Source organism: Rhineura floridana, chromosome 4, assembly GCF_030035675.1.
Source record: "Rhineura floridana isolate rRhiFlo1 chromosome 4, rRhiFlo1.hap2, whole genome shotgun sequence".
In the NCBI taxonomy this organism is placed as follows: domain Eukaryota; kingdom Metazoa; phylum Chordata; class Lepidosauria; order Squamata; family Rhineuridae; genus Rhineura; species Rhineura floridana.
The window spans coordinates 101236793-101252189 of NC_084483.1; the positions used below are offsets into that span (position 1 = coordinate 101236793).

General features: G+C 39.0%; 1 protein-coding gene across 10 annotated transcripts in view; it reads left to right on the top strand.

The window, feature by feature from the left end:
- Nucleotides 1–15397, top strand: part of LAMA2 (laminin subunit alpha 2) — a 748112-nt gene that overhangs the window by 597805 nt on the left and 134910 nt on the right. For all 10 annotated transcript variants that reach the window (XM_061623807.1, XM_061623808.1, XM_061623810.1 and 7 more), the window contains one exon: nt 9520–9622. In XM_061623807.1, the coding sequence (XP_061479791.1) occupies nt 9520–9622 (103 nt within the window). The remainder of the gene's footprint in view (nt 1–9519; nt 9623–15397) is intronic.

The window sequence follows — 15397 nt, forward strand, 5'->3', positions numbered from 1 at the left end:
GCCAATGGTCAGGAAAGATGGGAGTTGTGGTCCAACAACATCTGGAGGCACACTGGTTGGGAAAGGCTGGAACAGAACAAAGGTTTCCCAATATCTACTTCTGAACCATGAGACACCGATCACACTCAAGTGGTAATCTGGAGCTCATAGCTCTATGTCTCATAGTACAGTAATTCATGTGTTTACCATTCGATGTCTGCCAACCTCTGTACAATTTTCATTGTGCTCTTACTGTCTTTACCCTTAAGATTATATTGGTATGAACAGGCTAATGGTAAAGGTGTCCCCACACTTATAGTGCGAGTCATTTCCGACTTTTAAGGTGAGGTCTTGAGACGTTTACAAGGCAGACCGTATATATGGGGTGGGATTGCCAGTAATCCTTCTCCTCCATGCACAAAGGGCAGGATGTGGAAGCACTTCTCGCACAAATGATATGCCACACCTGCCCTGTGGCTGTGTTGGGCATGCAGCAACACCCAGAGGTGAAAGTCATCCAGGGTCACAGTGGGTCATACACCAGTTACTTTGGGGGAAGGAGAATCCCAGCCAGGTTCCTATGCATGAGCCAATCTGCATGAAAAGGGAGCGTGTTAGCCACTGAGAAGACTCCTTGTCCTTTCATGCTGATTGGAGCCAATCAGAGTGAAAGGAGGTGAATCAGCCATTGAGAAGAGTACTTTCAGTACCTAACACAAAACCTCTCCTTTCATGTGGGTTGGTTCCTAAAGATGGCTGTTGTAGTGGAATGTGGACTCATAACAGGGAGAGCAAGGGCAACAAGGGAAAGTGGAAAAGGGGGCATGGCTGTGAGTGAGTGTGGCGTGACTATCATGAAGGGATCATGCACTTCTGAATTGGCCACTACATTATAGGCAACACTATATGGTGTACACATGGTGCCCCTAGATCCCGTATTCATTTCTTTGGCCATCCAGTAGATCACTCCAGATTGCGCATGGAGAATTTACTCCTGTTCCTGGTATGAGAAGCCTGTGTGCTTGGAGAATAGCAGGTTCCTGGATTTCTCTAAGGATGAATCAGAGGCCAATGGAGACTGGTGGCTCCAATAATCAGTGGGGCAGTTGAGGTCCAAACGTTTAAGAACCTGTCCAAGGTTTTCATGCTTGATTGAGCCATGGCATGATTGTGCCTCTGCTACAAGAAACTTTTTGCACCTTGCCTTCTGTGCAGGGTGGGCCAGGAATTTGTGGGCTTTGTTTTTAAAACTAAGAGCAGCCAACAGTTAAAAATTCTAAGGCTCCTTAAAGGAAAAATAAGTGACAAGAAGAAAAATAAACCATATTAAAATATGACAGATGAATTCCTCTCATGCTTTGTATGATGGATTCTTTCCTTCTAAAGCAAAATAAAATCATCATAGATGAGGTATTTCCACTATTCAAGTGAATTTACATAGCCCATTACTTGCCTGGATGGTGATGGTAATCTGGGTTCTATAAAAGATCCAATTCAGAGCTGAGAATCCCATTGTTATTTATTTTTTAAATAAAGACTTAAATATATTTAGGATAAGCTGTTTGATAAAATACAATATAGCCATTAAGCTGTAAAAGCATTCAGTGTTATATAATTATTTATTGGTCTAACAAATTTGTACAGTTGAATTCCTATACAGTACTGTGTAGAGACACTGAATCTCTATCCTCGATTATTTAAATCATGATGAAAAAGCCTTAATTTAAATAAGCCAGGGTTTATTTATTGCTGGCTTTTGAAGTGGGCTTCTAATAGATCACTTACAGTTCTCAGATTCCATCCCCCCCCTTCAGTTGTTACTCTTCAATACTTTGCTTTAACTCCTCATGTTCTTTTTCACTCTCTACTGTCATGACTTTTTTTTATAATAATTTTTATTCAAATTTTCATAAAACAAACAAAACAAGATCAAAAAACATAACACAATAGAAATGAAAATAAAAAACTTGACTTCCGATTTGTCACAGATCAGCTATAAGTATATAATATATATCAAACCTGTCCCTAAATACATACAAGATCACTTTTCTCCATAGTCTATCTTAATTAATCGTCAAATCCCATTATCATCATTTCATTTTTATCTTTCAACAAAAAGTCTAAGAGAGGCTTCCATTCCTTAAGAAATGTATCTGTCGATTTTTCTCTAAGTAGACATGTCAATTTATCCATCTCTACTAAGTCCATTAATTTCAATAGCCATTCTTCTGTTGTTGGTGTTGATTCCATTTTCCACTTTTGTGCATATAATAATCTTGCTGCCGTAATCATATATAATATTATTCTTCCATATTTCTTTTCTATTTGTTTATCCATAAAACCCAATAAAAAAAATTCTGGCTTTGACTGAATATTTATCTTTAAGATTTTTTGCATCATCCTACCTATCTGTGCCCAAAATAATTTTGCCTGTTTACACAACCACCACATATGATAAAATGATCCTTCTTGTTGTTTACATTTCCAACAAACATTAGAAACGTTACTATACATTTTTGACAACTTTTCTGGAGTCATGTACCAACGGTACATCATTTTATAGAAATTTTCTTTAAGATTATAGCATAATGTAAATCTCAAGCCTTTTTTCCACATATTTTCCCATTGATCCATTTGTATGTTATAACCAAAAATTTTTGCCCACTTTACCATACACTCTTTTACTTGTTCTTCTTCCATATCCATTTTCAGCAAGAGTTTATACATTTTCGCAATTATACTTTCATCATTTGTACACAAACCTATTTCAAAATCAGATTTACTTATTTCAAACCCATACATTTTCTTATCCATTTTATATCTTTCTAACAATTGTAAATAGGCAAACCATTGAGAGCTGTATCCCTCCTTTATCAGTTGCTCTCTCTCTTTCATTATATATTCTCCATGTACATTTTCGAATAGTTCTTGATAACTTAACCATTTCTCTTTTCCAGCCATTTCTCTTCTGTAAAACGCTTCTTGACTTGAGACACATAATGGTATTTTCGAATAAAACCTTGGTTTATATCTATTCCATATTTTCAACAGAGAACGTCTTATAAAATGATTATTAAAATCCACATTAACTTTTACTTTATCATACCATAGATATCCATGCCATCCCCACTTCAGGTTATGACCCTCCAGATCCAGTAGTCTTTTATTCCTCAATAAAAACCATTCCTTTATCCAGACTAAACAACAAGCAGCATAATAAAGTCTCAAATTTGGTAATCCGAGTCCTCCTCTTTCTTTGGCATCTTGTAATAATTTAAATTTAACTCTTGGTTTTTTTCCCTGCCAAACAAATTTAGAAATATCTTTTTGCCATTGTTTAAAAGGTAAATCAGAGGATATTACAGGTATTGTTTGAAACAAAAACATCATTCTCGGCAATACATTCATTTTTATCACAGATATTCTACCCATTAATGACAATTGTAATTTATCCCATCTTAACAAGTCTTTCTTAATCTCTGTCCATAATTTTTCATAATTATTATGAAACAACTTTGAGTTTTTATTTGTCATAATAATACCTAAATATTTCAACTTTTCCTCTATTTTAAAATCTGTCTTGTCCATCAACTCTTTTTGTTCCCTTGAAGATAAGTTTTTCACCAACATCTTTGTTTTTTGATTATTGATCTTAAATCCTGCTAACAGTCCAAATTCTTTTAATTTGTCCATCAATGCATTAATTCCTTCCAAAGGATTTTCTAATACAATTATCAAATCATCAGCAAATGCTCTCAATTTATATTCCTCTTTTTTTATCTTTATTCCCGAAATCCTTTTATCTTGCCTTATATCTCTAAGCAGCACTTCTAAGACCAAGATAAATAAAAGGGGAAATAATGGACATCCCTGTCTCTTACCCTTTTGTATTTCACATGAGTCCGTTAAACCCCCATTAACAATTATCTGTGCCTTCTGTGATGTATAAATCGATCTGATCATTTTATAAAATTATCTCCAAAATCCATTTGCTCCAAGACCTTAAACATAAATTTCCAATTCAAATTATCAAATGCTTCCTCAGCATCTAAAAAGATCAAAGCTGCTTGTTTATCATTTCGTTGTTCTAAGTATTCCAACACATTCAAAACATTCCTGACGTTATCACGTAATTGTCTTTTAGGTAGAAACTCTCTACTGTCATGACTTGATTAGGCCATATTTGATCACTATCTTGTATTTACTCACACAGTTGGCAATTCTTATTTCTTTCCTTTGTTGTTTCTTCTGCTCTTAATGTTTGGTAGTAGGATACTGTTCTTACAGGTGAATTAATATGATTTCAGGGCCCCTCCAGAAGTCATGACTTTTCATGCATTTTCGTTGAGGAAAAACAGTGAAAGCTGCATGTAGATTTTACATACAAACACTCTCCACACAAACTCTATACACAACTTGCAAGTTTTTGGTTGTATGTTCACACAACAAAGTAAACGTGTATGTGTGTGCTCATTGCATATGACATTCATCATTTTCAGACCCAGAGGTACTTGCAAGGTCCTTTAAAGTCATTCATACATTGTGATTTCAGCTCTGAAACTTCCATTACATGCTGGCTCATAATTCATGCTGTCATAAAGCATTTTCATTCCAAGACAATCATACTGATCAATATGGATTTGGTGGATTGATCCACCCCTACTTTAGCTGTGTAAAATGTCATGGACATCATTGTATGTCACTGCTGGTTAAAGAATAATTACTACTGATCTATTGAATAGCTTGTGTAAATAGCTTTTTATAGTGTAAGTACTGCAATCAAAATACCTTGCTTATTCAGCCGAGACCATTTACTCAGCCTCATATTTATTTACTTATTTATTTATTTTCAACTTACATCTTTTTACATTATTGCAAACTGACCATCTCACATCTTCATTCTGTCTAACTCTCCATCATGAGCCTTGTCTGGATTAAGCTTGTTAGCATTTATATAGCACAGTTCAGGTATCAATTCAGGTTTTTCACCATAGCTCCTAATTTGTTGAAAATGCATAATAGAGGTGGGTGCCATTAGCCTTTTGATGATGCTACATTCAAACCTTCTGGATAATATCCACCAGCAGATTTGTATAGATGTTAGAAAGTAAACCTTGCAGTACCCCATAGGTGTAGCCTATGTGTAGCCATCAAGATCTGACTCTAGAACTGATCCACCTCCTCCGCTGTGACTGAGGCTGGTCAGTTTTCAGGTTAACAGAGACTAGATGTTTTCCTTTTGGAAAGGAAAGGACAACATCAGCTTTCAGTGCCCCCCACCCCACCTCCTCCTTGGCAAGCCTGAGTTCTTAGCATGGATGAGACTTGGCTTGCCTCCTTCAGTTGGATTATTTGGGGAGAGGGAGGGGAGCGAGAAAGAAACCTGTACTGCTGTGCTGTGAGTAAAATCAATAAAATAACAATATATTCATCAGCTAAAAGAATGGAGTATGAGGGGACTCCATAGATTATGTGATTTCTTTGCAAACTCTCTTCCCCTTTCAGTTGAACAATTAAAACTGAAATTGAGAGGAATAAAACTGGACTGGCTAACATTAGCCCAGGTCCGCAGCTTTATTATTTTAAAATACACGAAACAACAAGCAACAAGATCTCTAACACAATTTGAGCACTTACTCCAAGAGACACACAAAGGAGAAAAAGGTCTGGTCTCTAAAATTTACTCCATTTTGCTTAACTCATCTCTAAAATCCACTCTTTCTCTCAAGGAAATATGGGAGACAGATCTGGCCTCTGAAATACAACTTCGAGACTGGGATAGGTTATGGGAAATGAAACCATTTAAGACTGTCTCTAGCTATGTCAAAGAACATTCATTGAAAATGATACATCGATGGTATCGCACACCTGTCCAGATATCATGCATGTTTTCCACGGCCTCTCCACTATGCTGGAGAGACTGTGGGAACAAAGGAACATATTTTCATCTCTGGTGGGAATGTGAAACAATAGAAGCTTTTTGGCTCAGGGTTTATGATGAAATGTTGTTGATTTCTAAAGAACACTTTGATTTTACGCCAAAATTATTGCTATTAAACATATTTGATGCTACAAACGCAAAGCTGCTCTCCAAAGAATTGATCATCTACATGACCTTAGCAGCAAAATTAACAATTGCATCACAGTGGAAATCAGCAAATGACCTCTCAATAAAACAGTGGTATAACTCCCTCTGGAATATAGCCATAATGGAAAAACTTACACATGAACTAAAACTAAGACAGGGTAAGGAAAAACCAGACTCCTTTTATTTAACTTGGCACTCCTTTATTGAATACACTTCAGAAGATACGTTTATGCATCGTCCATCAATGGAAGCCTGGCGGATATGGAGACACTTATAAACGATGTAATGGCCTAACAGAAAGGAAACAGAATTTATTCACAATCATTTAGACTGCATATCAGTTTAGTCAGAGGTTGAGTGTCTGAGAGATTTTATTTTCTTTGTTAGCATTTGAATGCTTCTTTGTTTGTTGTTGTTGAATAACTATTGCTTCTTAATTATACTGGTGTCTGATGTAAATGAGAAAATTCATGTCATATAAAGATACCTGTGAAGAAACAAAATAAAAAATAAAAAAATCTATTAAAAAAAAAGAACAATATATTCGAGGGACTATTTGAGGGAAAACAAAGTTTGGAGCAAACAGGATCGCTCCACAAAGATGGAGAATATGTGGACCATTGAAAAATCCAGTACTAAATCCGAATTCAGCTGAATTCTTGCCATCCCTACTAGCCATTATGACCATTATATACCAATAATAGTGTTAATAGGTTGTTTTCATATTAAACTGCATTGTATCATGTTTCACTCTATCTACAATCTCACCTGATATCAGATGCATTCTGATCCAGCAATTCAATGCATTTATAACAGTTTCATTGCTCCCACAGAGCTGTCACTCGTGTTTCTCATTCATTCATTAAAAGAGGCATGAATCGTTCTTTGTACATGCACATATATATCCATTCCATTGAAGTGAATTCAAGACATCTCATGAGAGAACTTTGGCAAACATTTCAGCCATTTGCAATCTTCAGAATAACAACTGTAGAATCTTCTACAATTACAGCTTCTATCATCCCTGACCACTGGCCATGCTGGCAGGGACTTATCGGAGCTGGAACTGGGGCACAGGTTCCCCATCTCTTCTTTAGAAGTATCAAGTACAAACCCCAGATGTGAGTTAAGTCTAGGGTGTGTCCCCTATCCAGAGCTTGGAAAAGTTATTTTTGAACTACAACTCCCATCAGCCCAATCCAGTGGCCATGCTGGCTGGGGCTGATGGGAGTTGTAGTTCAAAAAAGTAACTTTTCCAAGCTCTGCCGCTATCTATAAATGGAAGAATTTATGTCACCAAATAATGTAAATGTTTCTTTTTGCCTTTTTGGAATGTAAGTTAATGATAGTTATGAATGCAGCTCTAAAATGTTTCAGAGGATCGAACTGAATTGTACTTAATATTGAAAAAAGTTTGAAGCATTGGTTTTTGTTTTAATCTGTAAGGTTTGGCCAAGGCAATGGTTCATGAGTTGCTTATAAATGTAGACAAGATTGACCACTCTACAGTAAGACCACACAGCTGTCTCTGAATAACTTTGGCATGTCTGTTTCTTGTGCCCAATCCTATGCATGTTTACTCCAAAACAAGTATCACAGTTGGGCTTAGTCTCAGATACACATATTAATTTGGTAGGAAACCTCCATTGAATTGCTATGGGCAAACAGAACGTCTTCTGTTTGATTGCTATCTGATAATTTCTCATATCATTTTGACAGGAATATGTTAATAGAATTATTAATTTGGGTTTAGATTATAAAAAACTTCATCATCGTCTACAAAAATGCTTAATATGTGCTAGGTGCTGTACAAAAAATAAAAACATAAGTTCCAGCCTGCATGCTCAAATCTAAAAGAGATGAGACAAAAAGAGAGGGGAGTAGAAGAGAAAAGGGAAACTTTCCACAAATTGGAAGAACATAATAGAAAGAAAGAATACTACAATTACCTGAAGAGTAGAAAATAATAAAGAAGTAAAACAGTATTATCAGGAGGAAAATGCAAGAGGGAAACTATGAGCTCTTAATTTCTTGCAGAGCCTAGTCAAATATTTAAGGGGATATCTGAGGTATCATGAGAGTGAGAGAGAGACAGAGAGACAGAGAGAGAGAGAGAGCATGGACATGAAAAATAGTACTAGCAGCAACTTAACATTTGACTGGAGAGCAGAATTGGAACAAATGTAACCCCATATGCAACCTGCTTCAAGTAGGGTAAACAGGACTGTGCTTGCCCCAAATCCTGCCCACCACTGCCTCCTTTTCACAGGGTTCCCATTAACTTAACTTTGCCTAGAGGAAAGTGGGGAAGGATGATGTGACTTCAGGAGCTTCAGTTGCTGGCACAGTGTCTTTTCATGTTGGAGACTGGACTGGGACTGCAAGTCCTAGCATCCCTCAGTAGGAAAATGATAACCATTTCTCTGGGCATGGTTCATGGTGAAGGAGAAGGTCTGTCACACACAAGCACCATTTTCCACCAAAGGATGCTGGAACATGTAGTCTCAGTCCAGTTTGTCCTTCCCAATACTTTCTGGGAGGGAACATGATATCTTTGTACTAATGGCAGTGGCTAGAGTCCCAACCTCACCCAACTCCCCAGTCCAAAACACATGCACTTACAGAAATGCTCACAAAACTTTACAAACTGATTGCCAAGAGCAATCAGCAACCAAGTTATTATTTTAACCACGTATATTACATTTTTATCTGTCACTTCCTCCAAGAATCTCAGAATGGCATACAAGATTCTCTTTCCTCCACCTTCTATTACAAACTCACAATAATTCTATAGATAGGTTAGATGGAGAGACTAACTAGCTCAGGATCTCCAAGTGAGTTACATGGCTGAATTTGGATTTGAACTTTGAACTCCCTGGAGCTACTCCAGTATTTCAACCACTATACCACACTGGCTCTCAGTGACATTAATGTTCTTAATTTTAAGAACATTAACATTAAGATTTACATGTTTTAATATATAGATATTGTAAAAATTCCACAGATATTTTACATTTTAGCAGACTCAATTTGACTCCAGAAACATACTTAGTGCCTTTTTAATGATTATAGGAAATCTAATGCATATTTTTAGAGAGAGGCTACTATATTCATATAGCTGCAGAAAGAATTTATAGATGTCAAATGTATTATAAATAATATATTTTCAAAACAAGTTCTGATCCCCAGTTCAGCCCTATTTCCATTTTCTGTGTCATCGCTGTCTGGAAGATCTCTGCTTTGATGTAAAACACAAATTAAGAAAATATTTCATTAGTCCTGTATGATAAATGTCATAGTGATTTGAGAGTATAATTTAAAACACAGTGATGATCATTTCTAATTTTCATGACACTTCAACTAAATTGCTCCGTTTTACTTTAAGCTCTCCTGAACATGCTGCTTAGCATATATTTCACTGGCACTAGTTTGTTTGTTTGTATCTTCTATAGGCATCTGGTCCAGAAGGATTATTAAAGGATGGTGCCAAGAATGCTCTGCAAAAAAGCTTTAGAGTTCTTAATGATGCCAAGAGGCAAGCAAATGATGTTAAAGGTATGTCTTTTTTTTCTCCCTGCAATCAGTACTTTTTTGCAACAGTGCTCACTGGTACAGAGTACCATCGCCTCTCTTTTTGTTGCTCGTGGCAGCTATTTTGTGCTGGTACCCACTGCACTTTTATGAAGATGTGAGTAGCAGCACCTCATTTTTAACCAAAAAAAGCACTACCTGCAATAACTGGGTTTCATTAAAAACTAATAAGATCCACTCTGGTCTTAGTGCACAAATACCTCTATAGGGAAATATTTTGATTTATTATTCTGTCTCTGCATATTCAGCACTTGATAACATATGAACTGTATACCCACTTACAGCATCAGCATCTTACATAGAGGTCCAGATCTTCCTTGGAAGTTTGGGGCAACCTATCATTTCTCAGCCTTGTTTCACATCTATAGAAAGGTAATAATGACATACAGACAGGTAGCCACATTGGTCTATTGCAGCAAAAACACCAAGGAGATTTGTGGCACCTTAAAGGCTAACCAGTTTATTATGGCATAAATTTTCATGGACTTAGAGTCCACTTGATCAGATACATGAAGTGTTGGCCTCATTTGTAAAGTGTATATATACACTCATGGATTCTCTCTCTCTCTGTGTATGTTGCAGCTGAGGGCTGAAATAAAACATGGACACCAAGAGCTGAGTTGAACTAAGGGCAACTTTATTAAACTTTAAACTAAACTAAACCTGCAGAGGGAAACTATATAGATGTGGGAGCTGGCTATGTGCTAAAATGCCAAACTACAGCCATAGGGCAACCAACCCCTCCTGGGCCAAGGGCAAGCCATCCCACCTACCCCTTACCCAAGCCATACACAGAAGATGAGTAGGGAGGCCTTCCTGCATCACTGACCCCAGGGCCCCAGACTACCGGGCAGATGAGATAAGCTGTCCCCCCAGGTGGCCCATATCCTGCCTCTGGGCCCTATAGCCTTGAACTGCAGGCCTCCAAAGCCACCAGTCACCTCCAAAGATGCCTAAGGAGCTCACACAAGATGGTGGCCAAGGCTTCAATCCCATGCCCTAAAACACCCCCCGCCTCCTGATGCTGTACCCAGGGTAGAGAAAACAAAAATAATTGTGGAACCAAATAGCCAATGTTTGCATTTTATCACCATTGGCCCTACTATTTATATTTCTTACCTTTATACCCTTGTGTGGGTGTGCACGCACCAACCAAGGATAATGAGTTCTCTTATGAAGACAACCCTAGCCTGTGAAAACTAATAAACATATTAATCTTTAAAAATGCAACAGGAATCTTTGTTACAGCCTAGATCACATAACCTAATTGGAAGAATATTATAATAAAATGTTCTGTATCCTCAGGAACAAAGCTGTTCATGTCAGAATAAATAAGGGATGAGTTTGAATACACTTGGACAGAAGGGATTGTATCAGAGGGGCTAATGGGCCCCCGAGATAGAAATACAGGGATGACAGGTGGTGGTTTCAAACAATAACGCCTTCCTTGGACACAGATAATTTCAACAGCTACAGACCAGTAGCGCATGTTCCATTCCTGGTCAAGATCTTGGGGCGAGTGGTTGCCGGCCAGCTCCAGGCACTGTTGGATGAAACCGATTATCTAGACCCATTTCAATCGGGTTTCAGGCCTGGTTTCGGCACCGAGACAGCCTTGGTCGCCCTCTATGATGACCTATGGCGGGAGAGGGACAGAGGGAGTGTAACTCTGTTGATTCTCCTTGATCTCTCAGCGGCTTTTGATACCATCGACCATGGTATCCTTCTGGAGAGGCTCGCGGAGTTGGGAGTTGGAGGTACTGCTTGGCAGTGGTTCCGCTCCTACTTGGCGGGTCGTCTCCAGAAGGTAGTGCATGGGGAACATTGCTCGACACTGTGGGCTCTCCAATGTGGAGTCCCGCAGGGGTCGGTTCTGTCTCCCATGCTTTTCAACATCTACATGAAGCCGTTGGGTGCGGTCATCAGGAGTTTTGGAGTGCGTTGTCCTCAGTATGCTGATGACACGCAACTCTACTTCTCCTTTTCATCCTCTTCAGGTGAGGCTGTCAATGTGCTGAACCATTGCCTGGCCTCGATAATGGACTGGATGAGAGCTAACAAACTGGGGCTCAATCCAGACAAGACTGAGATGCTGTTGGTACGCGGTTTCTCTGATCAGACGGTGGATATATACCCTGTCCTGGACGGGGTTACACTCCCCCTAAAGGAGCGGGTTCGTAGTCTGGGAGTTCTTTTAGATCCTTCCCTGTCACTGGAGGCTCAAGTAGCCTCGGTGGCACGGAATGCGTTCTACCATCTTCGGTTGGTAGCCCAGGTACATCCCTATCTGAGCAGGGAGGACCTCACATCAGTGGTACATGCTCTGGTAACCTCGCGATTGGACTACTGCAATGCGCTCTACGTAGGGCTGCCTCTGAAGACAGTTCGGAAGCTACAGCTTGTGCAAAACGCGGCTGCCAGATTGATAACGAGGACCAAGCGGTCCGAACACATAACACCTCTTCTGGCCCGCTTGCACTGGCTTCCAATTTGCTTCCGAGCCAGATTCAAAGTGCTGGTTTTGACCTATAAAGCCTTATATGGCGTGGGACCACAATACCTGTTGGAACGCCTCTCCCAATATGAACCTGCCCGTACACTGCGCTCGACATCGAAGGCCCTCCTCCGAGCTTCGACCCACAGAGAAGCTCGGAGGGTGGTAACAAGAACTAGGGCCTTCTCAGTGGTGGCCCCCGAACTGTGGAACAGTCTCCTCGATGAGGTGTGCTTGGCACCGATGCTGCTGTCTTTTCGGCGCCAGGTTAAAACCTTCCTCTTTTCTAGGGCTTTTAATTTAACTTAATTCAGTTTTAAAGTGTGTTGTAATTGTTTTTAGATTTTTCATTCTCTGTACTTTTGCTGTATGGTATTATTGGATTTTATTGTAAATATTTGTATTGCTTGTTGTTCACCGCCCAGAGAGCTATGCTAGTGGGGCGGTATAAAAATTTAATAAAATAAAAATAAAATAAAAATTAAGGGCCAAACCAGACATGAAGTAGAGTGCATTGTTGCAGTTAGTGTGTGCGTGTGCGTGCGTGCGCGTGTAAAATCTGCTAAGGATGCAGTGATAATTATTGAAACCTCAGCAGATGTGGAGAGGAAAATTAATCAGCAGCAGCATAATATGATGGCAATATTCCACCCCAGTGAACAGTCAAACAACCATTATTTGTACTAGCTGCAGTTTCCATATCAGTCTCAAGGGCAGCACCACATAGAGCACACCCTACTGTACAAACATGAGAGTTACATCCATTGTTCCATATAACTTTGCATCTGACCTTGCCTACTTTTGCCTCAGGCCCCGCCTGTCAAGAACTGCTGCCAGTTCACACCAGGACTCAATTCCCAAGCCCAGGGCAATTGATCCTGTCCAGGCACAACCTGTGCCTCCCTTACCAGAACTGAGTAAACCAACAACAACCCTGCAAGGTAGGTAGACTGCCACCACCCCTTAAACCTGGTCACCCACTCTGGGCCAAGGGGAAACCCAAAGTGCCAGAAATAGACCTGCTGAGGATTCCAGAAGACAAGAGCCAAAGATGCACTGCTTGTCTTTGAGCCTTCATGCAAAATAGCCAGTTATACCGTAGTCTATGGCTAATTGGCCATATTGCTGGATTCAGAGCCACGTTCCTCCTGAAATTGACACACACTGGTAAATAAATAAGAGGTAGTTTCATTAGAATAAAATATAAGTGCAAAAAGTATAGCAGCAAAATAGTTCCTTAAATTAAACACCCCCAAGGGCTAGATAAAACACAAGAGAGTTCAAATCACAAATAAAAATAACAAAGCTGTTTAGTCTAATCTGTACTTACAACAGAGGTAAACCAGCAGAGTAACATCATGGTTCCACATCTCCCCAGAGATGTATAGCCTGGATAGCAGATAGAACCCCAACATCAGGTAGCACCAGAGACCATTAGGGAACAATAACCTATGCTCTTGGTCCTATTCTTATGGGGAAATGCCCAGTAACAGCCAGGAATTAATTACCCAATCAGGGGGCTTTCTGATGATGAAATCCTCTGGAGCTTTCATGCCTAACGCTCACACACCTGATAAGCAGGTGTTTTTGCTTACTGCTTAATTAACTGAGTTCGGCTGTGAGAACTGCTATGTCATGGCCTCTCAGAGGCCCTAATTTAGGCAAGATGTATTCCCCCATAATTTCTTGCCACAGAACCATTTTAGAACCAAGTGTTCTTATTAATTTTATTTATTTATTTTACTATTTTATTTATACCCTGCCCTTCCTTCCAGCAGGAGCCCAGGGCAGCAAACAGAAACACTAAAAACACTTTAAGACGTCATAAAATACCTTAACATACATTAAAACAATACAACATTAAAAACATTAAAAAAAACCTTTAAAAACATGTTTTTAAAAAGGGTTAAAGATATTAAAAGCCATATTAAAAGCAATTCTAACACTTCTTGACACCACCCTCCACTGGCATGTGTTACCCAGAAAGTTCCCTACAAGAGAATGTGGTCCTTGGGCTGATAAAGCTTACCTACCTCTGGTGAGCTGTGACAGACGGTTTCTTAAGTGGGATTTGTCATGGCTACACTACTGAATCTAATTAAAAAAATAGACTGCCTTCAACTCGATTCCAACTTATGGCGACCCTATGAATAGGGTTTTCATGGTAAGCGGTATTCAGAGGTGGTTTACCATTGCCTTCCTCTGAGGCTGAGAGGCAGTGACTAGCCCAAGGTCACCCAGGGAGCTTCATGGCTGTGTGGGGATTCGAACCCTGGTCTCCCAGGTCATAGTCCAACACCTTAACCACTACACCACACTGGCTCTCGAATCTAATTAAAGTGATGTATATTCTATTGCAAACAGCAGTTGTATTTTAACATCCATTCATGCATTTTGCATCTATATATTTTATACTTCAGTCGTCATGTTGTTAAAAAGTTGTGCTTTGGGGGGGTTATATGACATAAGAATGTTAATTTCATAAGAAATATTTTTCCTTCTTTCACTCTCAGTACTAATTGAAGACTATGGGCGGTTTAAAAATGAAAAAAAATTAAAAATGAAACAAATAAAAATAATAATAAAAATAAATAAATAAAATAAAGCAATCTAAATTCAGCACAAGGGCTTATAAAATTTCAAATGAAATATATATGGTCATGAAAACCTATTATAGGTTAATTGGAGTGTTATGGAGCTGATTTTTCTTTTTTTCATTAAAAGGTTCTAACACTGATGAAACTGCTTTGCTGAAACATAAAGCTGTGATATATTTTTTCTCAGTGCTCTATGCTATTTACATGATAATATATTGACACACATTTTCCCAGCCTTGCAAGGACCAAGTTGTGTCCTGGATAGAACAGAGACAGCATTAAGCAGAATTAGAGTCTGAGATTGTTTTGTTCCAGATTATATTATTGGTGTTATTAACATAATCCCTTATCCATGGTCTGGCATTTCTAAGTTAGGAAGACCTTGGATTTCAGGAAAGCCGATTTTAGCAAGCTCAGGGAAATGATGGGTAGGATCCCGTGGCTAGATAGACTAAAGAAAAAAGGAGCCCAAGAAGCGTGGGAGTTCATGAAGAACGTATTACAAAAAGCGCAATCACAAGCAATTCCAAAGAGGAAGAAAAACGGAAGACATCGGAAGAAGCCAATGTGGCTGCACGGAAGACTGGTGGAGGAGGTAAAAATAAAAAAGAGCATGTATAAAGAATGGAAGGAAGGACGCATCACCAA